This window comes from Halictus rubicundus, chromosome 4 (genome assembly GCF_050948215.1).
Source record: "Halictus rubicundus isolate RS-2024b chromosome 4, iyHalRubi1_principal, whole genome shotgun sequence".
Lineage (NCBI taxonomy): Eukaryota > Metazoa > Arthropoda > Insecta > Hymenoptera > Halictidae > Halictus > Halictus rubicundus.
This window is the reverse complement of record NC_135152.1, coordinates 7,621,380-7,647,343: the sequence shown is the minus strand read 5'-3', so window position 1 is coordinate 7,647,343 and position 25,964 is coordinate 7,621,380. Positions and strand designations below refer to the sequence as shown.

Here is a 25,964-nt window from a genome sequence, read left to right as displayed (position 1 = left end):
GCATGCTAGTTATATGTTTCGCGTATGGCCGTGCGTGTATTATTTACGAGCGGCGGCGACTATACACATGCCTTTGAACGAATGGACACAAATGTAATTGCGCACGTGGCCAGTGCCACAGTGTTCTACTACAGGCTGTGTAAAGAAACTCGCGGACAACTATAGGGGCGAGCGGAAATTATGTGGTTTGCTTGTCCAAAGGAAAAGTTTCGGATAATAAGGAGAAAGAAATTAATTGGCTGTTTGACATTAGGGGAAACCGTGACACTTTCGCTACCGGAAGCCTGTTGATAGACTTCAACGTCTAGACAGAGCTCCCGCAAAAGTTCGTTTCGTTTTCGATTAGTACACACGGTACAAATTCGACTAAGTCCTTCAACCCTTAATGCGAACTATCGAGGCCAATGCACCCCCTTTCAAATTTACGCTGACAATTATTTGATGCGTAACTATTAATAATGTAACTATTTAGGTGGAAATTTTTTCTCTCACGATGCGCTTCGATAAGAAACGAGAAAAAGAAAGATACCGAATTATTCCGCAAAATTTATATAATAAAGAAGATTGCAGCAAAAATTGCAGAAGACTGCTACGAATTTTGCACACCTAAGGTAAACAACCCTTAAATGATTATTGTTACGAGTATTGTGATTATTATCGCACTATAAACGCTGGAATTGTAAGCTCGATTAGAGTTAGTATACACCGAAAGTCCAATGTTGAATGTTCAATGTAAATAAGAAGAGGGTTGCAATTTTTAATAAATGTCAGTCAGCTGGTCAAGGTGCTTCAAAGTGGTGTGCATATAGTAATTTAAGAGTAGGTATTTTTCCAACTAATGTGCTCACCACTACGCCTAATTCGATTGATGTGCATGAAGGATGATTGTGGTCGTTCTTTGAAGCGTTTTGTGTCATGCTGGTGGATCATTTTACCTGGACTGGACTCAAAAGAACAACAATGGCGTTCGTGCGTACACTATTCATGATTTCCTGCTGCCTCGGATTCACACACATGATACGATGCACGCACGCTCGTCACACAGTTAAGTGACAAATGTGTGTGTGTGTGTGTGTGTGTTCGTGTGTGTGCGTGTGCGTGCGAGTGAGAATACCTATCTCGCACACACGAGTAAACCTATCAGAATTTCAGGACTCGTGCTGGTTTACTATCGGAAAACACACAGGACAACAAGGCTTTTCGGATCGCTATGGTTACCGTTCGAACACAACATATGTTACGTCTCGTACACGTACTTGTACAGCGTGTACCACACCAGCCGTCTGCCCCTATTAACACCTTGTTGCATGATTTCCTTTGCAATTATAATAATTGAAATTTCTTTGACCTTAAGAGGATATTCTGGTTTCCGAGACCGCATTTTTCACCAATTTTTAGAAATTATTTTCAAAAGAACTGTTACACTTCTTGTATTAGGATTTTGCATGCATATTTACGGGTACTTGAAGTACATAAGTTATTTTTTTAAAGTAAAAATAATCAAAATTACGTGAGTTATGTATGTTTTTATAGAGAATGTTTGGAAAACATCAGTCAGCTGTTGGCATGATTCCACTGCTCTTGCTGATCGAAAACATGAAATGAGGAAGTATATTAATCAGTATGATACACTTACTAAATCCATAATAGAAAAATTCTGGAAATTTTTGACAATTTTTGCAAAATGACTCGATCCTTAGGGGATTGAACGAAAAATATGAAGAGAGCAACGAGTTTGCGCATCCCAACGAAATCAAAGTGGCCGTAACATTGATGAGACTTAAATATAAACAAACGCAGAGTCGTTCTTTATTTACAAATTGGGATAACAAACAATAGCAGGAATGATAATATTCAACAATGATCTGTACGAAGTGATTCGATTGTAACTCGCTAGCTTAATGTCTTTTGTTGAGTTGATGTCATAAAGGATTTTCGTAACAGACGATGGAGAGATCAGATAAAAGCAGCGCGCTAATGCATAACAATTTTTTGTAGCAAATTTTTTCTCGATGTTATCAGTTCTAATTGTCATTTTTAATGGAATGATATTCCAATATTCTTTTGTACAGTAATCATCACGGCATACATTCGTGTGCTCGAAGTGTTCCGCTCGCTTCAGAGGTGCTACCGGAAGTCTGTGAGTTCATCCATCAAATGACAGAACGCGATAAAATCAAATATTTCGAAATAAATTCGTAATTATGCTGCGACTGATTTCTAAAATATTTTCCTTTAAATATGTCGCCTTTCAGTAACTTTTCATTACCTTCTTAATTCGATCAACTCTTCGACTCTTCCACTTTATTGTGTCGTGGTAGTCCAAACTATATTATACAAGTATTATACAATTATTATACAATTCTATCAGTCTTTGTATGTGTACAAAATTACAAAATCATATGTTAACCACACGATTAACCACGCGGTTAATAAAAGTTAATGTTCAACTTTCTTCTGTATATTCCAGACATTTATCGGGCATACACATTTTTTCAATCTTGGCTAAGGAGCAAACTATGCGAATGATTAAAAGTATTGACAATGGCGAGATATCGTATACTTTTAACGATCATTTAATATACTCCGATCCAATAGTCACATAATCGCACAGACGAGGTATAAGAATAGACCTGGCATTCAATGTATTTTCATTGCCCAACATTCTGGGGCGCTTACGACCCATTACCGTTGTCGTATAATGTGCAACGTTATCAACGAAGTATATGTTCACAGCATTTGGTCACTAAAAACACGCAAAACACGCACAAAACACACGTAAAACATACACAAAACACCCGCAAACACGCACAAAGCAATCAGCAACAGCGCCGTTGAAGGATATTAGTTCCACAATATTAGTTATAGCCGATACAATAGGATGTGACACGGAATGGTAAGGCGGCTCAAGAGCCCCCCGAACGTGAGACAGAAAAATACATTGGACGATCTGTTTACTTCTGTACCTCGTCGGTGCTTTTACCATTTTTGTGTCACCTCCTACCGTATCGGTCGGAACTAATATTGTGGAACCAATATCACAGACGAGATGTAGGAGTACGCCAATCACATTATACTGTTTCGTGTCGCACGATATGAAATACCGAGTAATCGTAATTAGCAATCTTAATGAGAATCGAGTATCTTGTATACTTTGAATAATCATGCATAAAAGTTACTTTGACATGCTTTAAGACATGCTCAGATGTCAGTATTTCAGATCGTGAGACACGAAACCACATATGCTGATTGGTCTACTCCTATACCTCGTCTGTGATTTTAGTGTCCCCGGTATAGTGCTGTCCCCTAGTCTAATTTTTAGCCTGGATCAGAATCTGCATCATCTTTTTAGCCTGGACCAGAACCTACATCATCTTTTTAGCCTGGACCAGAACCTACATCATCTTTCCTGCATCATTAGCAGCGGATTCCAAATAATGTCAGAGTGTATGCTACTTCTATGTTAATTTAACATTGTTAAACGATGATGCAGGTTCTGGTCCAGCCCAAAAAAATGATACAGGAAAAGTGGGAACACTAAAACCCCGAGCGTGAGCACTCTCATTTCCTCTCTGACTGTACTGTACATTCTGATCCTGGTTAGAAATATAATATGGGTTCTAATCCATGCAAGAAGATGATGTGGATCTGATCCAGTCTAAAAATTAAAGTAGGGGGCTGCACTGTATCAGGAACGCCGAAACCCCGGGTCTGAGCACTCTCATATCCTCTCTGTTATCACTCTATACAAGATATAGGACACTCTCTATAGCGCTAAAGGCATACGTATTTATATAGAGCAAACAGAATATGTATATAATAATATGCAAAATTCTGCAGAAATTCTTTTTTTTTTGTTATTCTATTCTATATGAAAGTGTACTTTTACATAATCAACTACATCGTAAATATTGCTTGCAGCATATTTCAACCAAAGGAACGAATATAATCGTCTAATATACATAATAATTGGTTAGGTTATGGCGCGAATAAAATGAACGTACATTGAAGGAACGCATTAACCATAAAATATAAGCAATTACTTCTAAAACGAAACCTGAAATATTAACTCTTTGTTACATTTTAAACGAACGTTTAAATATTAACAAATTCTATGTTCTTTCAAAAAAACGAGTATACTTCAATTTTTGAAAATGTCTTGTCATACAAAAAGTGATCAACTGTAAATTGATCTATGTATGTACGTGCATTATGATGTACAACTCGCAACAAATATAACGGTGAAATTTCGTTTAGTGGTTCGCAATTTAAATTTTTTTAAATAAAATATTCCAAACCTGTGAAGTCTGCCAAACAATATATTTCGTTAGTATTTGTATTAAAAAGCATACGTTGTATTTTTCGTCAGTACGCATTTGATGGTTAAAGTTTTCTGTCTGCATAGTTTCTTACATGATACGAAGATTGAATAGGAATGGCAATGGTTCGAAAGTTTTTACGCGAAATTAGAAACACCAGAAAGCGTATTCAACCTTCGATCACGTGTCTATCGTGACTCTTGCAACTTTCTCAGGTACCTACAAATTTCCCGAAGAGTGCGGTGCGTTGTGTTGTAACGTTCTCATACAACACTTTACTCGTGTTACACTTGATATATCAGTAGTGCATTTATAGTGCTTCGAGGTTCGGGTTAACAATGAGAATGTCATATACCACGCAAAAGATCCTTTATAACAATCGGACAAAAAGTGTTGACTGTGATCGTGGGTAGCAGCCGGTAAAGAAATGGCATTTCCTAATTGGAAGATTTGGGGTAGAAACCTTCGTATGAGCCATCGTACGTTAAATATCGGCTGACAAATTCTTTATTTCGAAGCTACGCTTGTTTTCTATTCACGTGTTCTTTTTATAGGCCGTCCAAACAATGAAGACAGCTGCGTGCAACTTGATCTGTCAAGAGGTTAGTAACTTAACCTGTAACCTGCTACTTTCTACCCATAATAGTTTGATAAGGCATCTCGTACAGGCAATTCTACTATTACGTATATGTGTTTATCTATAACTTGTATCTTCCGATGCGATAGCCATTCTCGTTAAAATATGGTAAAATGAGTTTAAATTAAATCAAAGGGATCATTCAGGGGACATTGAAAACTATTTTCTTTCTCTCAATGTTTATAAGTTTTGCAACATTGATTTTGCATTTTGCAAACAAAATTGTTTTTCTCTTATACTTTAAGAGGATATCCCTAGATACTTCTGTAATGTTAATAAAGTAGATTTTAAGTATGATAGTAATAAAAAATGAATTTACTTTATAGAACTAAAGGAGAATGTGAAAGAAGTTCTGACCAATCTCTGTCAACGTAACAATATTCCGAGCATAAAGAAATTAGCATATCTCAATGCAATTGTTAAACTGATTAGTGAAAATGATTCACCGGATTATGGATATTCTATTGACGATGTCTTCTGCTGGTATGAACTCAAGAATATTTATTACATATCATATCAAATTATTAATAGTTTCTATTATATTGTGTATTAATCTTATAGTCTCCGTGTGAGCCTTGTCCATGAAGCAACACAAGTTCGTGCTGCTGCATTGCGAGCAGTTCGATATATGCTCAAGAAAGAGCAAGATGTTATTGCAATTAACAAATTGCAGTACCCATACTTTGTGGCTCGCAGTATGGATGTTAATGTACGAAACGAAATGGAGGGGCTGCAAGCTCTTAGACTGGTTAGACGAATTCTAGTATTAGCTCCAAAACATTTTAGTCCTATTTTAGCAAGATCTTTAATCAGCCTGATAAATGGAGGGATCGAAGAAAAAGATGGAGCATTTCGAGCATTTTTGGCAACTTTGTGCGAGTTGGGAGTTTTAAATTCAAATTTATTAATCAGTTGTGGAGGAATCGGTGCTCTTGGAAGAGCTGCCATGACTGGACAGAGTCCTGCTATAATTGAATCTGTTGTAGGAGTTTTATTAAAATTATTAAATACTCCAGAAACTAGAAGCAGTGTTTCTCTTCTGTGTTTCGCTGCTCCCTATTGTGAGTTACATTCATTGAGCATAGACGGAACAAAAGAAGAACGAGAAAGATTCGCAGCAAGTAAATTAGCATTATTAAGTATACTAAGATCTTACTCTGGTGTTCTACATTTTTGTCGACCAGACGACAATTCGGGTCTGAAAGCTATAGCGGATATATTGTATGTTGAACAACTTGAAGTAAGAGGTGCTGTATTAGAATTACTTTACGAATTGTTGGATCTACCATTACCCACATGGACGGACGAACCTGACGTTGCTCTTGCTGCAGTAGATCCCAGCAGAACACGCGATTCGTGGAAATTATCAGAAGGTTTTGTCGCTGCTGAGGGAAAATATATTTTACCATCTTTATCATCACGCTGTCCAAACATAACTGAAATCCATTTAGCATTGTTGGTATATGCTTTATTGGAATGCGGCTTACACCATGCTCTTGCAGAGACTATTGTCTCTACTGACACTTTTATTTCTGTGCGTGCTGCTGTTCTTTTAGGTGCGTTACTGCACCTCGCACATTCTTTACTGCCACCTGAAGTATGTGATCTCACGCCGCCGTTGCCGAATTTATTAGAACATGCAAGTACTGGAAAGCATCAAGCGTTAGCAGCGGTTACTATTTTGGAACGAATGCATACCATGATGCGTCGAAGACCGGCGCCAGCTAGTTTATTTCTTGATAAAATTTTACAAGCGGGTACATGGTTGAGACCGACCTTACCAAGACGTCAACGAACTTCCAGTAGACACTGGCTGCGCAGGGAATCGCCAACTACGCCTCTTTTAAAGGATGCTCAAGTACTCAGCTCGAAAGACGCACTTGCATGGAACTGGCCGGTGGTGCGATCTATATTACGTTCACGAGAAGATATCATGCGAACTCTTCATGATTCCGATCACAGACTGTTCATGAAGAGACTTGTGCGTTACTTTAAACCGTGTTCAAATGGATATAGTAGGATAGAGTTAGCAACAAATGCCAATTTAGCACGAGAAGCAACATTAGCTGGTTGTGAATTATTGAACTGTTTATTAGAACTACATGAACCGGAAGGTTCGAAACTATTGAACGAGTTAATTGGAGATATAGCTGAGCAAATCACCTGTTTGCAAACAGCTCAATCTGCCCACGAGTGTCTATTTTCACCTCGACATATGTCTACCACTTGTTGTCAGAAGTATTTTCTATTTCTTGGGCAATTAAGTCAATCAGCGAAAGGGACTGTAATTTTGAATGGATTTAATTTATTAGAAAAGTTGCAAAACTTAGCTTTAGCCACTAATCATGACTGTTACGTTAAACTTATAGTTTCAAGCTTAGATTATTCCAGAGACGGACCTAATAGAAAAGTAATGACTAAGATTATTACTGGAGCTACATCAGAAGGCACAAGACTATATGCTACACAGTTCCTTCGATTGATACTCAGAGCCAGAATGTCTGATGCCTATAAGTGGGCAATAACATTACTAACAGCTAGGTTGTCTGACTCCAGTAAAACTGTAGCATTAACCGCTTTAGAGGCATTACACGAAGCTTGCGAAGAGCCAGAATATTTAGAAACTCTGTTGCAGCAAGAAGGTCAATCTCGAGATTGGAGTAAATGGCTTGAAGAGTTAGGTGACAAAGGTTACTTGTTAAAAATTCGTCTTTACTCTCTTCACCAAGGCTTCACAACGCTCTCCTCTCCCGTCGAAGAATTAGAAAAATGGATTTGTCCCGGTGGTTTTGCAGAAAGATATGTTGGCTTAATAGAAGGAGAAATACACGACTGTTTAACGCGTCGTCAAAGAGATGAAACTGGAAGTTATCACAGAAGAACGACCAACGTTCCCATGACGCCACATGATATTTTCATTTTACCACACTTAGTAGGACAATTGGCACAGCATGATCTAGGCATGCAGTTACTGTTACGTCGAAATGTAATACAACGCTTTGCTCGAGTCGTTCAACGGTTCAGGATGGAAGTGGGTAATACAGACTCGGAATCGAACTCAAGATGCACCAAAACCAATTGTTCCATCAGCGATGACGTTTGCATCATGTCAGAAGAATCTAGTACGGACGAGACAATGGAATCAAATAGATTGGAAACAATAATGGACTCCGAAGTCGCGGAAACAACAGACGCGTGTAGTCCTCAAAAAGTTGATCCTTTGGTGGAAGTCCGTCGTAAAACAAGTTTGGACGATTCGAGGCGTAATGCTACAGAAAGAAGCTGGAGATTGGAAACTAAATTTCGTGACGAGCAAAATATCAGTTTAAATAAGAAGATTTTAAGAGTGAAGTCCGCGTTGTGGGTGCTTGGCCACGTAGGAACGTCAGTTGCAGGTGTGGAACAGTTGAATCATTTGGGAACTATAGAATTGATAACAAACATTGCCGAAACCTGTTTATATTATGCGATACGAGCGACAGCTATGTACGCTCTTAGTCTTATCGGAACTACTCGCACGGGCGCTGATGCTTTGTCCTCCTTTGAATGGCCGTGTGTTAGACATAGACGCGGAGACCACTGGCCTGTTGTGCCCCCTACAAGCAAATATCCAGCCCCGAGTCCTATTCTGATACAACGGCACCATAGAAGTCTTAGTGATGGCAAGCCAGAACTACCTGAACCAGCGGCACGAAGAACTAGGAACCGATCTGAAAGTGCAGCTACAGATCTTGAAGCAAGACGATATGCTCTACCGTAAGCTTTATTCTAAATTTATTCTGATTCTATGCGAAAGTATTAATACTGCATATCAGTTACGGTATTTGCTAACATAATATAGATAATAAAATAATCCTGGTTCTAAATCTGTGCTTAAAAATACTTTGAAAATTATAATAGGTAAAACCGACAAATACCAGTATACTATAAGGGTTTCTATAACAGTGTTTTACATTTCGGTAAAAGTCCCTGATTAATACTCACGCTATTTTTTTGATCCAGTAATGTATTTTTACAGGGAAAGAGGAGAAACACCAAGTCCTGTTTCTAGTATTCAAAGATTAAGCCAACAAGATGCTGAGGGATATGCAAAACTCCGTAGCATGCAGCGCCATCGTAGACCGAGTTATTCTCAAAGTAGCTTAGAGGTAAGCAGTACAATTCACGAAAGATATTACATTGAAAGGAAGATAGTAGATTTAAAAGTTATTTTACATTTTGTTTTAGATGTACAGTTTAGATGGCCGCCTTTCATTACAAAGTTTACTGGAATTTGATTCGTCTCGCAGCTGGATTGCGGAACATGTATACACTCCAACACCCTCACCTCCTGAAGATAGTAACGATAATTTATTTTACATGGGTATTGCTCTTCCAAGGAGACTTATAACTATATTTCCGGAACCACCACAGCCCTCGATTCTGTCTATAACCGATGATATACCTAAATCCGATGTAGAAACGACTGAAGTAGATGAAGAATCCTGTTCAGAATATGATGCAGATGCGGACCATTGCCGTATATGTTTAGTATGCTGCATTGGAAAGAGTACCAACAAGGATTCAATTTCTGAACAAGATGCAAAATTGCAAAGGTAAAATTATTTTGCTGTATTTACACAAGATATGCTCCAAAGTTAATATTCAGTATACTTTTGTCATATAATGGGTAGAATAAGATTTTAGTGTTTGTTAATGTTAATCTGTTTTTTAAAAAAACAGTCACAATCACTGTCTATCTCATTGCAAACATCCAAATGTCATTAGCAATCGTGGTAAGATAGACAGCTAGTATATAAAAATGCGATGAAAATGTATCAATACCAAATTCAAATCAGTGGTTAGGTTATATAGGTCCTAGTTACGCCGTTATAAATTCCAGAGGGCGCAAACAAATACTTAATGAAATTTTTCTTAGAAACAAAATGTAGATTTTCCAATCATTTATATATCTCAAAGCAACAAACGACTATTTAAAATTAATTTTAATAATGTGTGGCTTCATTTATCTAGAGTAATACTTAGACACGCACAGCGGTTAGCGAATCCTCTATGGTACCGACACAGTCAACAGGCCCTGCTCAGGCTGCGCCAATTGCATTCAGAAAAATTTCAAGTACGTCTATAGATTAATATTTAAGACAAATAGAAAATCTTATCGTACTTATCGTATTGTTCATATTACAGGATACCTGTTTGTTTTCGGACGTAGCAACTCGTTTAGGTAGTGGTACTTACAGAATGCCAGCACGACGATTTTTACAGGAATTGTTTCTAGATTCTCCATTTGATGCAGTGAGTTTATGAATATTTTATTATAAAGCACGGTTTAAATTGTGCAATATAATGAAGAAATTTCTCTAATGTTAATTTTATAATGCAGCTATATCTAGAACCATCAAACATCCTGAAATTAAATGACGGTGATGAGGAAAAACCGTCGCAATCGCCTATTTCCATGGCACCCGAACCTAAGCTCTTTGTGCCTTCAGAAACTAAAATCAATGGAAGACTTACTTTTTCTGAGATTGAAGTAACCCAATTGGATGTCGTTACCGAAGAGGCAGGAGGCGATTCCTGCAAAACACAACAATGCAATAAAGTGCAAGAAGTTTTGAGGAAGTCCGAACTACGTAGCGATGAGAAGCTAATAGCAGAAATTTTAAAACCAGAAGAAAGGTTACGTTTATCAAAGAGTTCTGATAGATTATTAAAGGTAACAGGTACAAATAGTGCCATCAGCCTTGATTAAAAGTCATCAACTCTCAAGTAATTGTAAATATTTTGTATTAAAGTAATAACGAAGTATGGAATAAATTACACTGCCAAAATTGAATCATAAATAAACAAAACGATAATATGTGTGTAGTTAACTCAGTACCAACGATTCAGAGAACAATAAATCCTTTTCCTTAACTAATTTCTAGTTATCATAAAATGTGTTATGTATTATATATTCGTGTAATGAATATTATGTATCTAAAATATTTTATTATTCGAACGTCGTAAACGCTCACAAATATTCGAATGATCTTAAATAATAACAATTAATAATAATTGTAGCCTTTCGTTGTTCTCATGTTTGTAATATAATTATTGTATTTTATGAGAAATTATCCTTTGAACTCATTTTCATTTTACAAATTCTGCTAATGACTTAATGGTTTTTCTGAATTTATGTTTTGCAAGAGCAATTCCTGTGTTTATCTGTCCACAGATTTTGATAAAATTTAGAGCGGATGGATTCAGATTTCATAGAATGATATTTTGTAAAATATCTGTTATGAATACATATTTTTTATGGACAATAAAAACGAGGATTTTTCCGTGTTTCTTTGAAATAATTCTATTCTACGTCATTTTACAAATTCATCATTTTGGTTAATTTTGTATAAATATTCAAACACCTCATACACTTCGAAAGCATGTATTGCATTTGAAGAATATTTTCACCAATTTAATATTCTTTTCCCATTAGGCTGGATTTATTTATTTAACGGAGTCTTGTGTAGGTTTGAATTTTAGGTAAGTCTTGGATAAATTAGGTGGATAGAATTATTATTAATACAATAGGATTAATCAAATTATATAAAAGTTTTGTACAGAACAGTACAATAAGAATAAAACAAGTTTTTTTGAAAAAATATTTTATTCTTTATACTTGCACAATAGCTTTACCAGTATTTTTACCCTTTAGCATACCAGAAAATGCTTCAAACATATTTTCAAAACCTTTGGTAACAGTTTCACGAGTTTTAACTTTTCCTTCCTGTATCCATTGAAGATTTTTCATTACACCTTCCATCCAACGATTGTACCAACGAGTAACAATAAAACCTTCTATTTTTAACTGGTTGAACACAAGAGCAGGTTGAAGTATAGTTGTCTTTGACAGAGATGTAGGATCTTCATTGTACGAAGAAATACTTCCGCATACGGCAACCCGGCCAAAGGTGGCCATTTGATATATAACTATGCTGGAAATGTCTCCGCCCACCTGACAGAAATACAATACTTGATATAGCTAAGATTATATAATGAATTAAACTATTATTCATTTTTCTAATATACTCCTCGATCTTACATTGTCAAAATAACAATCAACTCCTTTTGGTGCTGCTTTTTTCAATGCAGTTTTAACGTCCTCAGTTTTGTAGTTGATGGCATGATCAAAGCCAAGCTCATCAACCAACCATTTACATTTTTCGTCGGAACCAGCAATACCAATAACATTCATCCCAATTACATGTTTTCCTATCTGACCAACTTGAGACCCAACAGCTCCTGCAGCTCCACTTACAACAAGGGTCTCACCTTTTTTCGGTGTACAAAGGTCTAACAAACCAAAGTATGCTGTATTTCTGAAACAAAAATTATACGTTGTTAGAACAAGTGCGAAAGTATAGAAAAAACAACCTGGAATGTAAACAAATATTGCCAAAGAAAAATATATAAATCACGTTTACCCTGGCATTCCCAAAGCTCCTAAAGATAAAGATGATGAAAGATTCCCAATGTCTGGCACAAGCATTGGCTTTGGGTTTACCATATCTGAATCAGAGAAGTCCCGAGGATTCACAATTGTATGCGTTCTCCATCCCATGTAACCAACAACTTTTCTTCCCACTGGAAACTCTGAATTCTTAGACTCTATTATTTTAGCCACTTGTGAACCAATCATTGTAATTCCTGTTGGATATTTAGCAACGTATGGGCGCATGTAAGGATCCACAGAAAGAAATTCTGCCTCAACCAGAAACTCTAGAAAACATAATTGAACATTAAAAACCATGTCTTAAAAATTTATCATTAGAAGGACTTTAGCTTTTCAAGATTACATATATATATTATAATTCTTCTTATAAAACAATATAAAAGCTGTTATCAAATGTGTACAGCTAAGTTTACAAATCATTGTTTCTGTAAAATAAGCAAAAAAAAGAGCAATAAATGTTGCCTGTTACATTATTCATAAAATCTTGCATTATGCATATAATTGCATCATGGATGTTTTATTATATAGTGCTTTCAGTAATTAATATTGCATGCACTCATTGCATGAATATGAAATTCTAATAAACCAACAATAACTATCCATTAAAATCGTTGCATTACGAAAGAGTAATTCATTCTTTACAGATGTGCATATTTTTCCGCCTCAACGTTTGAAAATGTCGATAAATAAGATCGCGATGGACTGAAGATAATATCATTATCAATTATACTTTAATGATTAAAGAAAGAAATTTTGTACGTCGCAAAAATGTTAAATGTTATAATTATTATAATAATTTAAAAATACCTCATGGCAATATACTTGTTATTAAATATTTTTGTCATGATTCCTATACAATTGACAGTAGAGAGGAGATGACAATGCACATTATTTCCAGAATTGTTATATATATATATATATATATGTATAGACATGTATGCCTAGAAAAAATGTTTTACCGTCATTTTGAAGAGGAGGTAGTTCTTCTTCCACTAATTGTAGATCCGTCGGTTTTGGTTCCCCTTGGAAATGTTTCACCAACACAAATTTTTTTGCCTTTACCATTGTACTGAATTGTGCTTGATAAACTTTGCAAAATGATTTTGTAACGGTTGTAACTGACCGTTGAAGTTTTATACTGCAAAATGATTTTATTAAATATATAGATCGTATGATTACTATTGTAACGCAATACAAATATATTACAGTCGTATTTACATGAACATATGTGGTTGAAATGCGATAACTTATCCAGCGAAAGGCCGGCGATCGTGAGGTAGAAACAAGATACGTGCACACGTGTATGTACCAATAAACTGATTCTGCCCATAGAGTAATTTCTCTCATATACACCTCTGCCCCTCTCCTATTTCTTTTAAATAAATGGTCGACGCCGCCATACAACGACCAATTGCGATTACTATCGTTATCCAACATCATATAATACCATTATAATGGTATTAGTAAGTATACTTACTAATATCAGCATTTTTTATTATTTAGTTAGTGTCTGCACACTAACAAAATTACTGAATACTTCTTAAAATAAATTATTGCTGAGGTCATTTATTATTGCAACTTCAAGGTTGTTTGAAGCTTTAATGTAGTAGACGCGCATACACATACAAAATGTTTCGTAACAGGTGCGTTATCATTGAGAAGTGAAAAATTCTATATACACTACCGGCCAAAAGTAATTGCCCACATATAAAAATCGCATAATTTTCTTAAAATTGAACCAAACGAGTTGAGATTTCTTGACACGTTAAATGACAAAGTTTACTAAGTAACGGGTAAACGAAATGTTGAAAAAATTGGTATTGGTCGGAATTGCGAAGAAAAAAGTTAAAGTAGATTTTTTCAACTTTTTTATCTGAGCCTGTAAAAAATGCAGATAGTTCTGAGAAAAAAATTGTTGGTAATTGCTACAATGACTTTGCAATTGTTACGCAACTACGTCATACTGTTCTTTGTCTGATCGGTGCAGAACGTAACCGTTCTGTGCATCTTTGATCCTGTTGATCAAAATTACTTTTGATTAAGTTTTATGACGAGATTGTACGGAGTTGATAATGGATGACTTTCACAAAGATAATGAGTTGCCCATGTTTTTGTTAAGGTCGTTTGAAAAGTCATTGTAACAATATCTTAAAAGCCTCAATAAAAATTAAGTGATAGTACTCATTATTACCTTAGAATCTTAGTCTTATTAAGAACAATAGTAAATTCTTTATTTAGAAACGATATATTTATAGTTCATATATGTTTTTAATGAATATCTTTATTATATTAGCAGAGAGGAAATGAGACTGCTCGCTTTAGCCTGTATTAGAACTTTTTTTTTATCGTGAGGAAATGCTTTTCGCATACCCCGGGAGAGCCGGGGTTATGTGGGACTATCTCCAGGGGGGGTACCCCTGTGGACTACCCAGACCAGAGGTGCCTGGATCACGCGAGTAGTCCACAGGATACGTCCCAGCTAACATCCTACCCCAGTAGGGGGGGGGGGGGGCCTCCCATTATCTACGCTGTAAGACTCCGGGCGGGGGGACCCGCCCGGTGTCCCCATCCCTGGAGCCTTTGGATTGGGATTCCCGAGCCCAAGCTCGGTCCATCCACAGCTCCCGGAGTCTTGGCCCGGGGTGCGAGCTGACCCGGGCCCCCGGGGGAAGCATAGCTCCCACCGTGATAGGACGACACCCCCCGGGTTAGTTTCCCGGTAGGGGGGGGGGGGTCGGTCCGTCCCTCCCCAAAAGGGGAGGGGGATCCTTGGGGGGTTGGGGTAGGAAGGGTCGGGGCGTGCTGGATCGCGCCTTCGACGGCCCTTCCTTCCGGTGGCAGCGTCTTCTTGCCTCGGCCGGGGCTGGTTCCTTCGGGATACCGGCCCTGGGCGGGGCACGAAGACTCCGGGAGCTGTGGGTGGACCAAGCTGGGGCTCGGGAAGCCTAATCCGAAGGCTCTCCACAGGGAGCCGGGGTATGCGAAAAGCATTTTCCCCACGGAAAAAGAGCTCCCGGAGTCTTCGTGCCCCGCTTGGGGCCGGTGTCTCGAAGGAACCAGCCCCGGCCGAGGCAAGAAGATGCCGCCACCGGAAGGAAGGGCCGTCGGAGGTGCGATCCGGCACACCCCGACCCCTTCTACCCCACCCCCCACAGATCCTCCTCCCCTAGGGGAGGGACGGACCGACACCCCCCCACACCGAGAATACTCCCGGGGGTGGTAGCCTGTATTAGAACTTGAATCTACTTTGGCATTATTTGGAATCCGCTGCTAATGATACAGATAAGATGATGCAGGCTAAAAATTAGACTACGGGGCAGCATTATACCGGGGACACTGAAATCCCGGGCGTGAGCACTCTCATTTCCTCTCTGGTAACTATATGTAATTAAAGCCTCGTACATTTTGAAACGCTCGAGGGTGTGAAAAGAGCTTAAAGCATGTACTTTATTTAATCTGATAACGCAGACGTTGAAGTTGTAATATAAAGTAATAATGTTTCAATGAAAAGAAACATAATTCCTTTGTTCATGCGTTGAAATTGTTAAAACTTGTTAGATGATGGATAGTAAAGTGTATTCGTCGGCTAATAACGACAATGTGTACGATGATATGGGATCGCTATTGGCCGAAGAGTCATATTAGAGTTAGAACCAATAGACTTGGCTAGCCGTCGGCGCGCGCACGGTAGGAAAAAATGGAAATGAAAAGCGCGCGGTATTTGAAACATGATGTAGTAAAAAACGGTTGAATTAATGAAAAACGGTAGAATTAGAAATTGGGAAAGTTTCGGAAACAAATAATACAATCAACAATTTATTAATCTACACAATTTAAAACGGACGCACTTATTGTTAGGTGCAAATCAGAGAATGTGCAGTTCCGCAACTATGTTCACGGTGTTTAAACTGGTGCACATACGTAGAAGCGTACTCTATACTGTATCACGTTCATGACGTAACTTATTAAATTGCTATGGCGGAGAATTAAGGGACGAGTGATTGAATTTATTTACTATTCTGCCCAGTCATTCTGTTGGGATAAAGTTTCGTTCGGCCTCCGGTAACGAATCATGGACAGCAATAAAGATGAAGCAGAACGATGTATGGAACTCGTGGAGCGGTATCTCCGCGAAAAGAAATACGAGGAGGCCGAAAAGTTTGTGCGCAAAGCACAAAAACTTTACCCGACGAAGAAGACAGAAGGTAAGCGAACTGAAAGTCCACGTCAGTGTCTCGTGTGCGATTCGTTGGTCGATTTTCGTCTGTTCCTCGTTCCATGCGTACGCGATCATCGATCTTCCGACCCGTCATCACTGTAAAATATGTCCTGTCGTTTCGCATACGATTGGTAGAACTTCGAGCTAATCAGGTGTGTCGTTCATCTCGATGAAATCATTCTGATATTCATTAATACGTTCTCTTGTAACAACGTACACCATAGACTTGAAATTTTCTCACGAAAAATCGTCGCTGAGCTTCCTTCGGAATAAAAAAAAAAGAAAAAATAAAAAACACGAAAATCGAGAAAATACAAAATTGCACGGTGTCGTGCACAATTCCGAAACACCTTGATGTGTAACTAACTTGTATTCGCAGATGTATTAGCAAAAGTGACTATGCTTACAAAACAAAATCAAAAGTCTGAGTCCGAACCTACTATTAGAAAACGTCAAACAGCACCTAAGGAAGCTACGTACACTCAAACTTCTACTGAGTATACGAAGGAACAACTCGAATATGTTAAAAGGTACAAGACACGACTAAGCACCGCAAAGTACTAGAGCTGTTTACACGAAAGACAACAGACTAATTATGTGTATGATTTTAAGTAATTGAGCATGTAAATAAAAGTATGTATGACATTTGAATGTATGTATTGTAGTAGATTATCACAACAGACTGTAAACAAGGTTTCATATTTTCGTGTAGTCTGTGTAAAAAGTTTTAGGTAACAGGTATATTGTTTTTGGAAAATAAATTGTTACAATGAGTTTAATATTTTGCATTATAGGATTAAGAAGTGCAAGGATTATTATGAAATTTTGGGTGTAAGCAAAGATGCTACTGATAGCGATATAAAGAAATCATATAAAAAGTTAGCACTTCAGTTACACCCAGATAAAAATAAAGCTCCAGGTGCTGCAGAAGCCTTCAAAGGTAAATATTATTCGTTACACTAATCGTTGACATATGAGGATTCTTGAGCTCATTCAGATTCTCGACAATTTTCGAGATTATTCTCAGGAATTCCATTTTTGGGATCTCGCACACCTCTAATATTGAGATATAATTACATGACACTTACAATTACATTGTACATATATTACATGTGTTGTGCAGCTATCGGAAATGCTGTTGCCATTCTCACTGATGTGGAAAAGAGGAAACAGTATGACATGTATGGGCCCGAAGAGGAAAGAAGCCAAAATGTTCCAAGTCGTCAGAATCATGCACATTACAATTATACAAGAGGATTTGAATGTACTGTTACATTAAATTTAGTCGAAATTATGTTTAATTTTTTAATTAATGTTATTGTTGATAAACTTTCTGATTTAATAAATTTTTGGTAGCCGATATTACTGCAGAGGAATTGTTCAATATGTTCTTTGGTGGGGGGTTCCAACAACAAGAGTTTTATATGAGACGTTCCGCCGGAAGATGGATGAGACAACAAGATGTGCAAGCTCAGCACACACATTCTCAGGTATAAATACGAAGATACATATACTTTGTATATACATAGATAAAAATTCATTGAATACCATTTACGTCAATTGTAATGTTTAAAACGAAATCTTGTATTTCTAGCAAGCGAACGGATATACCACATTCCTTCAGATGTTTCCTGTACTGTTATTAATATTGTTAACTATGATGAGCAGTTTCTTTATATCAGATCCTGTATATAGCTTGCATTCGAACGCGTAAGTGTCTCCACATGCCAGAATATTTATGACGAATAATGGCAAATAAATTAGTTTTAATTAATATTTTCATGGAATGTTTCAATTTTACTGCTTTGTGCTTTACTTTCTTGGCTGTAACCTCCGGGTATATAACTAAACACTAAAAGCTAGGCGAATGACTTGTGTGAGAGTGATTATATGCACATTTTGATTTGTGCGCAGAAAATATTCTGTATCGAGAACAACTCAAGGATTAAAGGTGCCATACTATGTCAAAGAAAACTTTCACACTGAATATCAAGGCAGCTTACGTAGGCTAGAAATTTCTGTTGAGGAAGAGTACCTGAATAATTTGAGACATGCCTGTTATAGGGAAAGAAGTTACAGTAAGTACAGAACGTTTCATTGCCTGCATTATTTCGACCTGTATACGTATAAGACAAAAATAATAATATTTACACGGTTCCTGGAAAATAGTATACCATTAGATGTTCGATATAAATGGCTTTTAATGTTTAGGGGAAACGCTATTATGGAAGGCAAGGAACTTTGAAGACGAGGAATTATTTATCAAAGCTAAAAATATCGAAACACCCTCCTGTAAGAAAATACAAGAAATGCAAAGAGCATAGCAGCACCACACAATTGAATAGAACTTTGTTGTAGATAGGTGTATATTATATTTACACGTGTGTAGTTATTATTGGATGAATCGAAGAGCATCGTGCATATTACATGAGACGATACATTACGTTTCTTCGCATTCAAATTTGTGAACGATAACCGTCTTGGTCCCCCATCAAATTTTTATACGGACCACTTCAAATGTTTGACGTGTACTCAAAAATTGTAAATTATTTGATACTGTATCGATCGCAGTAGAATGTGTACGGCGAATCGGAGCAAAAAATACGAATTATTAACAATTTGATTTTACCTAATCTAGGCGTGACTTCATGCCACGATTAGATCAGACAGAATAATATTTATAATACGGAAACGAACAAAAATTCATTTACTCATAATACTGTCAGCGTTTACATCTCGTTATTGTTGTGCAAAGAAGGAAAAAGCCGAGTTGCCGATAATCGAATGGGCAAACATGGTTTTAAAGCATTCTCTATGATTTTGTAAATGCTGGTAGAATTTGAACGATGATTCAAATCTTGCCGTGATAATTATGCCATCAGAATGATATGGCTGCAAATTGAAAAATATTCATTCTGACGCAATGATTTTGCCAGGATCAGTTGTGACACTGAAACCTCTTGAATATAGAACGTAGGTGATCAGGAAAGTTTATGAATCGTTGACCCTTAACGCGTTGATCGTCGCGGCTTAATGCACATATAATATATCACTTGCGCATAGTACAGTCTTTTTACTTTTTTCAAATGAAACATGTACATGCGTTATACAGATTCTTGATGATTTGAATAATCATCCCCTTCAAAATGGTACACGCGGCGCTCAACGCGTTCGTTTCTGTTCCCGCAAGAAGAAAGTATATGAATTACATGAGAGAAATGTAATGCTAAGATTAATAACCTTAGGCTGAAAAGAATGAATTGATTGCCTGGACAGTGTCTCTCGCGCGTAATTACGATGTTGAACGAAACAAATGCACTTTCCGACGATTCAGTTGATTAGAGGGACATGCTTGGATTTAAATTAGATTCGTTTGTCGTGTAGGAATGCGTACAGTGCACAGTATTAATGTTCAAGATTATTATCATATATAAATTCTCTTATCACCTATACTAGCTTTGATTCCGAGACACCTTTATCGAGCAAAACGTATAAAACACCGTCACATTCCCTCCATGATAGCAAATATACGATGAAAGAAAAATATGAAAATAGTCCGGCAGTATGTGACGCATAGCGTAGCATGATTACAGAGCTCAGTATACGGGTTTCTAGCTGAGCAAAATTATTTGGTTTCTGACGTATTTATGGATGTTTTTTGAAGACTGTACCTCAGACTATTTTCACAATATTTTTTAATTGTTTTATTCCACCTACGGAACAACCCTGATAATATTTTTTCATATACTAATAAAGACATTTCTTTTTCAACATCTTTTTTGATAATTTTTCAAAGTACCATAGAAGTGATTACAGCATTTGCATAGTCCTTCGCATTTTTTTTATTTTTCACGCATTTATACATTTTCGCTATTGATTTATTTATTCGAAAATTTGCAATAAATTTATGGATGACAGGCCAGATTTTATTTTTTTATTTTTGCTCAGCTAGATTTGAATTAAAAACCGATGTGACATCGAAGTGACGAAGTACATGCAAGGACGTTTAATTACGCCAAAATTGTAATAAGTGACCTTGGTCCAGTCGTCCGTGTAAAACACGGAAGAATGGAGATTTTCTGCATTGTCAGCTGTCCGTATTGTTATTTATAAATTACAATGTTGCAAGCGGATAATATAGATCGGACGGCTAATATTAGTTGATCCGATGAATAAAATGTTTTGCGTACGATGTTGCCGATTATTGTTTGAATTCAGTCTACACGGTGGCTAACGCGTAATATTGTACATTCGAACTGCACATATCAAGTTTTGTTCGTGTACATGAGTCTACCAGCTTGCGTACGGTTAAACGACGCACTTCCTTTCCTAGAATTATCATCTTTACATTGTATATGCCAATTTGACTAGCATCGAAATAAAGAATTACAAAAGTGCGAGTTGATCTCATACGTGCTTCACCCAACTTAACTTGTGGTTTGGCGACATAATAGTAAAAAATCAATATGACAGAATGATAACTATTAATTAACTCCTATATGTTCGGTATTCTAAAATGACTGGCAAGGCGGGATAAATTTAAAATTAAATTATTCACAGCGTTTGAAACTAGTGAAACAATACGCGAAACATACTATTTATTCAGATTTCCGAGCATAAATGTTCAGGCAAGACGAATCAGATTAAGTGGTTCGACCAAACCGACTTCTATCATAACCACTGTTATGAACATTTACCACGGTTATAAACATTTACCACGGTTATAAACATTGTAGAGTACATCACGTCTAGGTTCTGGAAAACTCAATGCATTCGGTTACGCCTTAGAATCCCGAGGAACACGGTCTCAGCTTGGATTTCCGTGCTTGGATGTCCGTAATCCAAATTATTAGATTTTAATAGCGAATACGATGATTACAATCAGTAAGTACAATTTAGAATTACAATTATACAGCTGCGTTAGAGAATTCTATTTTGGCAACCAGTTTCCTGTACGCATGCGTCCACGAATAGCTAAAATTTAATTTTCCAGCATGTCATTGCGATTATTTTTATTTATCAATCCGACTATGATGGACATATACTTACAGCGTTAATTAATATCCTTTGAAGTCAAAAAATTTCAACGGGAAAGCATTGAAATATTTCTTATTCGAATGCGAAGTTATTGCGTGAATTTAGGGGGTCTCTACAAGAGAACTAATTAACAATTAAGAATAAATGAATAACAATTTTTTGCAAGAATTTGATATGCTAACGACTCGTATATATATATAAGAATCGAAAATATTAATAGTACGGCATCTAAAGTAACAGAAAAACTTTCCTTCCTTACAGTTTGAAAAAATTTAATTTTAAATAAACCGCCAAAAAGGTTGACAGTGGCGCTGCTCGTGGCAAAATTTGGAAGCTCAATTCAGGAGTACAGCGCCAATTGATGTAATAGCAAAACCCTGAAACTGTTAACCAAATTGACCGACGGAGCAGTTCTAACACAGACAAGGTATAGGAGTATGGGGTTTCGTGTCTCACGATCTGATACCTGATACCGACATCGTTAACAACAATTAGATTTCTTACGCTCTCTACTCTGACGAACGATAAATCTTGTAACTAGATCCACGAGAACTTTAGACCATATACCTGTGATAAATGATGAAGATACGACTCTGAACTCTAGAGCCCCGAGGACGTGAGACAAAAAAATACATGGGGTGATTGGTCTACTCTTATACCTCGTCTGTGGTGCTAGTGATAATTTTTCGGAATTTACTATGAGCGACACCACGATTATTGACCGTCGGTAATATTTGTCTACCAGTTTGAGCATTTTGCCACTAGATCAACTGGAGCTGTATGGACACCACTATCAATGGCGCTAAATTCAATTTTTATATTTACGAATTATTTATATATATATATAATTTACAAATTGTTACACTGTGTTTTTGTTTTAAGTAAACGAACACGAAATTTGCAATAGTTTATTTATTATCTGTATGTATAGTAGTTCTACAAAAGTGAACATTAATTAACATATAATATAATCATATAATAGGAAACGCGATAACGTTGGTTTTCCGTGACTAGCATTAAAAAAGCTCCTGGTAGAATCTTTACGTCGATTCAAGTAGATGAATTTCTGTTTCGTAAATACAATTATAAAAATGTATGTTGTACATGAAAATAGGATACATAAATTATCTAGATTTCGCTATTGAAAAAATACCACAACAATCAAGTTCGAACGGTGCGCGAGAATACTAACGTAATAGAATGTTATTTGTGCAACGTTTGCACTGGGAAAGAAAATGATGGTCTTCGAACACATGAAACTTTTCCATGATCCGCAAACAGTACAGCTCGGTTAAGCCAGCTAAATATTTTTCGGCTGGATTAGATGTCTATATTCTTAACGATAAAGAATAGACACAATCCAATTCGTCGATGCAACCCGCGCGTGCACGTTGTCCCTTTGATAGTTCCTTCTACGGTACCAAGTTCTACTTCCTATGTCTACGGTAGACTCCAATTTACTCATCTATCAGAAGCATATCTCTACAATGCTTTTGTTTTGTGATTCTCTTCGGTCTCGTGAACGAGACCGAAGATAGCATTACTCTTGCCAGTACAACTTACTCTGAAAGTGCTTTCCATTATACGGATCATAAGCGCACGCTTGGCAATCCGGATATATATTCTGAAATCAACAGCCGTTGACACTAAAATCATTAAAATACTAACTTATACACGGAAATACGATGAACATCAGCGAAACGCATGGACGGACTGAGATTAAATACGATTCCGTGAGCCTTAACATCTTAGACAATTTTTCAAATGGTATAGTAATTGTTTCTAAAAAAAAAAAAGGAAGAACTGTCTCAGTTACGAGATTATACTATACTATCGGTATAACCTTGACCTTTGATTCCGAATTCGTATAAAAAAGGGTACACAAAGATCTCGAAAAGATGCGTTAAAGTTCCGCAACCAGAGATTACGAGCGAATCCATTCTTCTGCGAGAATTTGACTGTCTAATGAAGTATGGATTAATGGGTATTATTTAAAACCTAGTTGTTATGTTAAGAATACTATTGTCGACACGAGATACTATTTAGTGTACCACTATTTCCTTCTCTCGTTGTGAACAAAACGTTTGGATGGCCAATCATTGTTACCGTTAGCTACCTTGTCAACCCATTAAAGTCCCATCTTAACGACACTTTCATAGAAATTCTCCGCTATAATTTATAAATAATAATAGTAAAAGATTCGAATGAAAGTGTGACCAAAATAAGGCACTCAGTGGGCTCGAATGAAAGTGGAGTTTAGGCGAAAGGTCACTGACCTTCGGATGAATCGATTAAGTACACTTGGGACTAAAATGAATGCTCCCGCAAATGGAAGAATAGTGTGTACACTATTCTTCTGGCGAGTAACGATTGAACATTGGCAGTTTTCGAGTCTGATTCAGTCTGAAACGATGCGACGATTTATTTAAGCTGTGCCGGCGTGGAAGATCTGTCGTACGATGATGGCGGGGGTAAAGCCAATGAGGGCGGTAAACTCGTGGTACTCGTCAAGGTTGAGTCCAGCTTGCGGGCTTCGTGTTCCAATAATACTGCGTCCAGCGACGGGTCTTGGGCCACTGTTCTCAACGAGTCGCCCAAAGCTTGTCTCAATTGTTGCATCTCCCTGCCGGCCCTTGAACTTCTCAGCACATACAATTGTCTGCGTTTTATCTCTTGATTCAGTTGTTCCCGCAGTAATTGAATCTGTCCGCAAAAATCAAGATTATAATAATGTTCGCAATCTTAGACACGAATGCAGATAATCACTACCTGATTCTCCAGACGCAACACTTGCTGACGATGACTCTGTTCCCTTGCTTCCAACAACTTCTCCGCCTGCAGTTGTGCAGCTCTGAGTCTCTCGATTTCCCCTGATCTATCCCGACTATAGTCGTACATTGAATGACTATGAACGTAGCTTGATTTCACTCTTATGAGCTCTGCTTCCTTCTCCGCCAGCTGAGTCTCTAATCTGCGGACTTTCAATCTCAATTCCCTGTTCTCTTGTTCGTAATGGTCCACGTCGAAACTGGTGCCCAGTAGTTCGGTATGCGCTTTCTCTGGCCTCTCGTAGCTCTTGCTACGAACGCTGGTCGACTTAGCAAATGACACTTGGCGTTCTAAATTACGCTTATCGGCTTCTAACATCTTCACCTGAAATATTATTATTAACGGATGCATCTTAAGTTGTTGATTGATCGTAAAATATCTACCTTGTCACTAAGTGCATCCAGTTTTCCTCTCATCTCGCTTCTTTCTCTCTGCGCAGCCTGCAGCTGACGCATCAGCTCCTCATCTTTGTTCGTAGTTTCCTCCTGCGGAAAATTGGCTATCCTCAACTGCGACTCCAAAGTGCAACGTTGCACCTCATTGTTCGCTAGTTCATTCTGCATTCGATTTATTTGGTCCGTTAGCGACTGGTTCGTCCGTTTCAGTTCGCTCAGTGTCTGCTGCAAGGACTCCACGCGCTCCGTCAGAATTCTTCGCTCGTTTTCGGTGTTGGTCAGTTGTTTTTGCAACTGGAACAATGATACATTGGTAAAGTAATAATTTCTTGCAATTTTTTAAATATATGTGAAGTACCTGTTTGGTCTTTTCGTTGGACGTCTGCAAAGTCGTCGTCAATTCCAGGACGTTGCGCTGCAGAGAATTAATTTCACTCTTCAACTCGCTCTCCGTGTTGGACGCCTTCTCCAAAGTTATGTTTAACTGTTCTATGGTTGATTTCAACGAAGCACAGCGTTCCTCTAAGCTTGCCATGGCTCTGTTCTGAGTCTCACTTCTTTCTTGCAGCTTCTGCAAAAAAAAAAAAATTATTTAAAAAAAAGAATAATATAATTCAAGATTACGGAATGAGTTTAAAGGTTGCAGGTTCAATCTATGTACATGAATATTTGCTTCTTTCTCTTGGAACATCATCTGCAGTCTCTGGAGATCACCCTCCAACGACATTCTCTGCAATTCCAATTTGGTAGCTCGGGACTCGCTCCTGTTAAGCTCCTCTTGCAAATTGCGCTTCTCGTTTTCCACTCGACTGAGAGCTTGCTTCATTTTCTCCAGCTTGTCCTGTAAATTATAAAACAATTAAAAAATGGAAGCATTTTCTTTAAAGAAAAATTTTGGCTTTACCTCGCACTGTATCTTTTCTTCAGTGCCACTGGTGATTATTAGCTCGAGGTTCGCCAGCTTCTCGCGCAGCTGTTCGCATTCCTCTGTCTTTTGTTGCAAAGCGTTCAACTTAAAAGATACCGATCAGTA

At 37.4% G+C, this 25,964-nt stretch overlaps 4 protein-coding genes across 8 annotated transcripts in view; 2 read left to right on the top strand and 2 right to left on the bottom strand.

Annotated features, from left to right (window-relative positions):
• Positions 1-4,096: 4,096 nt before the first annotated feature.
• On the top strand, positions 4,097-10,815 carry Rictor (rapamycin-insensitive companion of Tor). 3 transcript variants are annotated; one of them, XM_076786529.1, is made up of 10 exons: positions 4,097-4,534; positions 4,636-4,798; positions 4,874-4,921; positions 5,283-5,439; positions 5,518-8,712; positions 8,975-9,104; positions 9,184-9,551; positions 9,970-10,072; positions 10,144-10,251; positions 10,340-10,815. In XM_076786529.1, the coding sequence occupies exons 2-10, from the start codon at positions 4,747-4,749 to the stop codon at positions 10,706-10,708; spliced, it is 4,530 nt and encodes a 1,509-aa protein (XP_076642644.1). In that variant the 5' UTR covers positions 4,097-4,534; positions 4,636-4,746; the 3' UTR covers positions 10,709-10,815. The 3 variants fall into 3 exon arrangements, with proteins under 3 accessions (XP_076642644.1, XP_076642643.1, XP_076642645.1); XM_076786528.1 differs by lacking the exon at positions 4,097-4,534 and having other exon boundaries at positions 4,548-4,798; XM_076786530.1 differs by lacking the exon at positions 4,097-4,534 and having other exon boundaries at positions 4,548-4,798; positions 10,350-10,511.
• Positions 10,816-11,341: 526 nt separating this feature from the next.
• LOC143353313 (prostaglandin reductase 1) overlaps positions 11,342-25,964 on the bottom strand; it is a 19,400-nt gene continuing 4,777 nt past the window's right edge. The window contains exons 2-6 of the mRNA XM_076786531.1: positions 13,670-13,705; positions 13,411-13,589; positions 12,423-12,717; positions 12,041-12,317; positions 11,342-11,953 (exon numbers count right to left, since the gene is read on the bottom strand). Of these exons, the coding sequence (XP_076642646.1) occupies positions 11,612-11,953; positions 12,041-12,317; positions 12,423-12,717; positions 13,411-13,589; positions 13,670-13,677 (1,101 nt within the window). The 5' untranslated portion in view covers positions 13,678-13,705 and the 3' untranslated portion in view covers positions 11,342-11,611. The remainder of the gene's footprint in view (positions 11,954-12,040; positions 12,318-12,422; positions 12,718-13,410; positions 13,590-13,669; positions 13,706-25,964) is intronic.
• On the top strand, positions 16,398-20,120 carry LOC143353310 (dnaJ homolog subfamily B member 12). The gene is made up of 8 exons (XM_076786524.1): positions 16,398-16,656; positions 17,050-17,200; positions 17,465-17,610; positions 17,794-17,934; positions 18,027-18,160; positions 18,265-18,380; positions 18,585-18,748; positions 18,882-20,120. The coding sequence occupies exons 1-8, from the start codon at positions 16,524-16,526 to the stop codon at positions 18,992-18,994; spliced, it is 1,098 nt and encodes a 365-aa protein (XP_076642639.1). The 5' UTR covers positions 16,398-16,523; the 3' UTR covers positions 18,995-20,120.
• The window catches only part of Root (ciliary rootlet coiled-coil, rootletin), a 19,960-nt gene continuing 16,606 nt past the window's right edge, over positions 22,611-25,964 (bottom strand). For 2 of the 3 annotated variants that reach the window (XM_076786527.1, XM_076786525.1), the window contains exons 22-27: positions 25,836-25,943; positions 25,593-25,772; positions 25,290-25,502; positions 24,920-25,225; positions 24,477-24,860; positions 22,611-24,410 (exon numbers count right to left, since the gene is read on the bottom strand). In XM_076786527.1, the coding sequence (XP_076642642.1) occupies positions 24,129-24,410; positions 24,477-24,860; positions 24,920-25,225; positions 25,290-25,502; positions 25,593-25,772; positions 25,836-25,943 (1,473 nt within the window). In that variant the 3' untranslated portion in view covers positions 22,611-24,128. The remainder of the gene's footprint in view (positions 24,411-24,476; positions 24,861-24,919; positions 25,226-25,289; positions 25,503-25,592; positions 25,773-25,835; positions 25,944-25,964) is intronic. The other variant, XM_076786526.1, reaches the window with a different exon arrangement.

What these genes read in the sequence shown, in the direction of transcription:
- Rictor (XM_076786529.1), top strand. Translation starts at nt 4,747, where the DNA reads ATGGCATTTCCTAATTGGAAGATTTGGGGTAGAAACCTTCGTATGAGC. An exon ending in GCAACTTGATCTGTCAAGAG is followed by an intron (nt 4,922 to 5,282) that starts GTTAGTAACTTA and finishes TTTACTTTATAG; the next exon opens with AACTAAAGGAGAATGTGAAA. An exon ending in TAGATTCTCCATTTGATGCA is followed by an intron (nt 10,252 to 10,339) that starts GTGAGTTTATGA and finishes TTTATAATGCAG; the next exon opens with CTATATCTAGAACCATCAAA.
- LOC143353310 (XM_076786524.1), top strand. Translation starts at nt 16,524, where the DNA reads ATGGACAGCAATAAAGATGAAGCAGAACGATGTATGGAACTCGTGGAG. An exon ending in CCCGACGAAGAAGACAGAAG is followed by an intron (nt 16,657 to 17,049) that starts GTAAGCGAACTG and finishes TTGTATTCGCAG; the next exon opens with ATGTATTAGCAAAAGTGACT. An exon ending in TTATAGGGAAAGAAGTTACA is followed by an intron (nt 18,749 to 18,881) that starts GTAAGTACAGAA and finishes TTTAATGTTTAG; the next exon opens with GGGAAACGCTATTATGGAAG.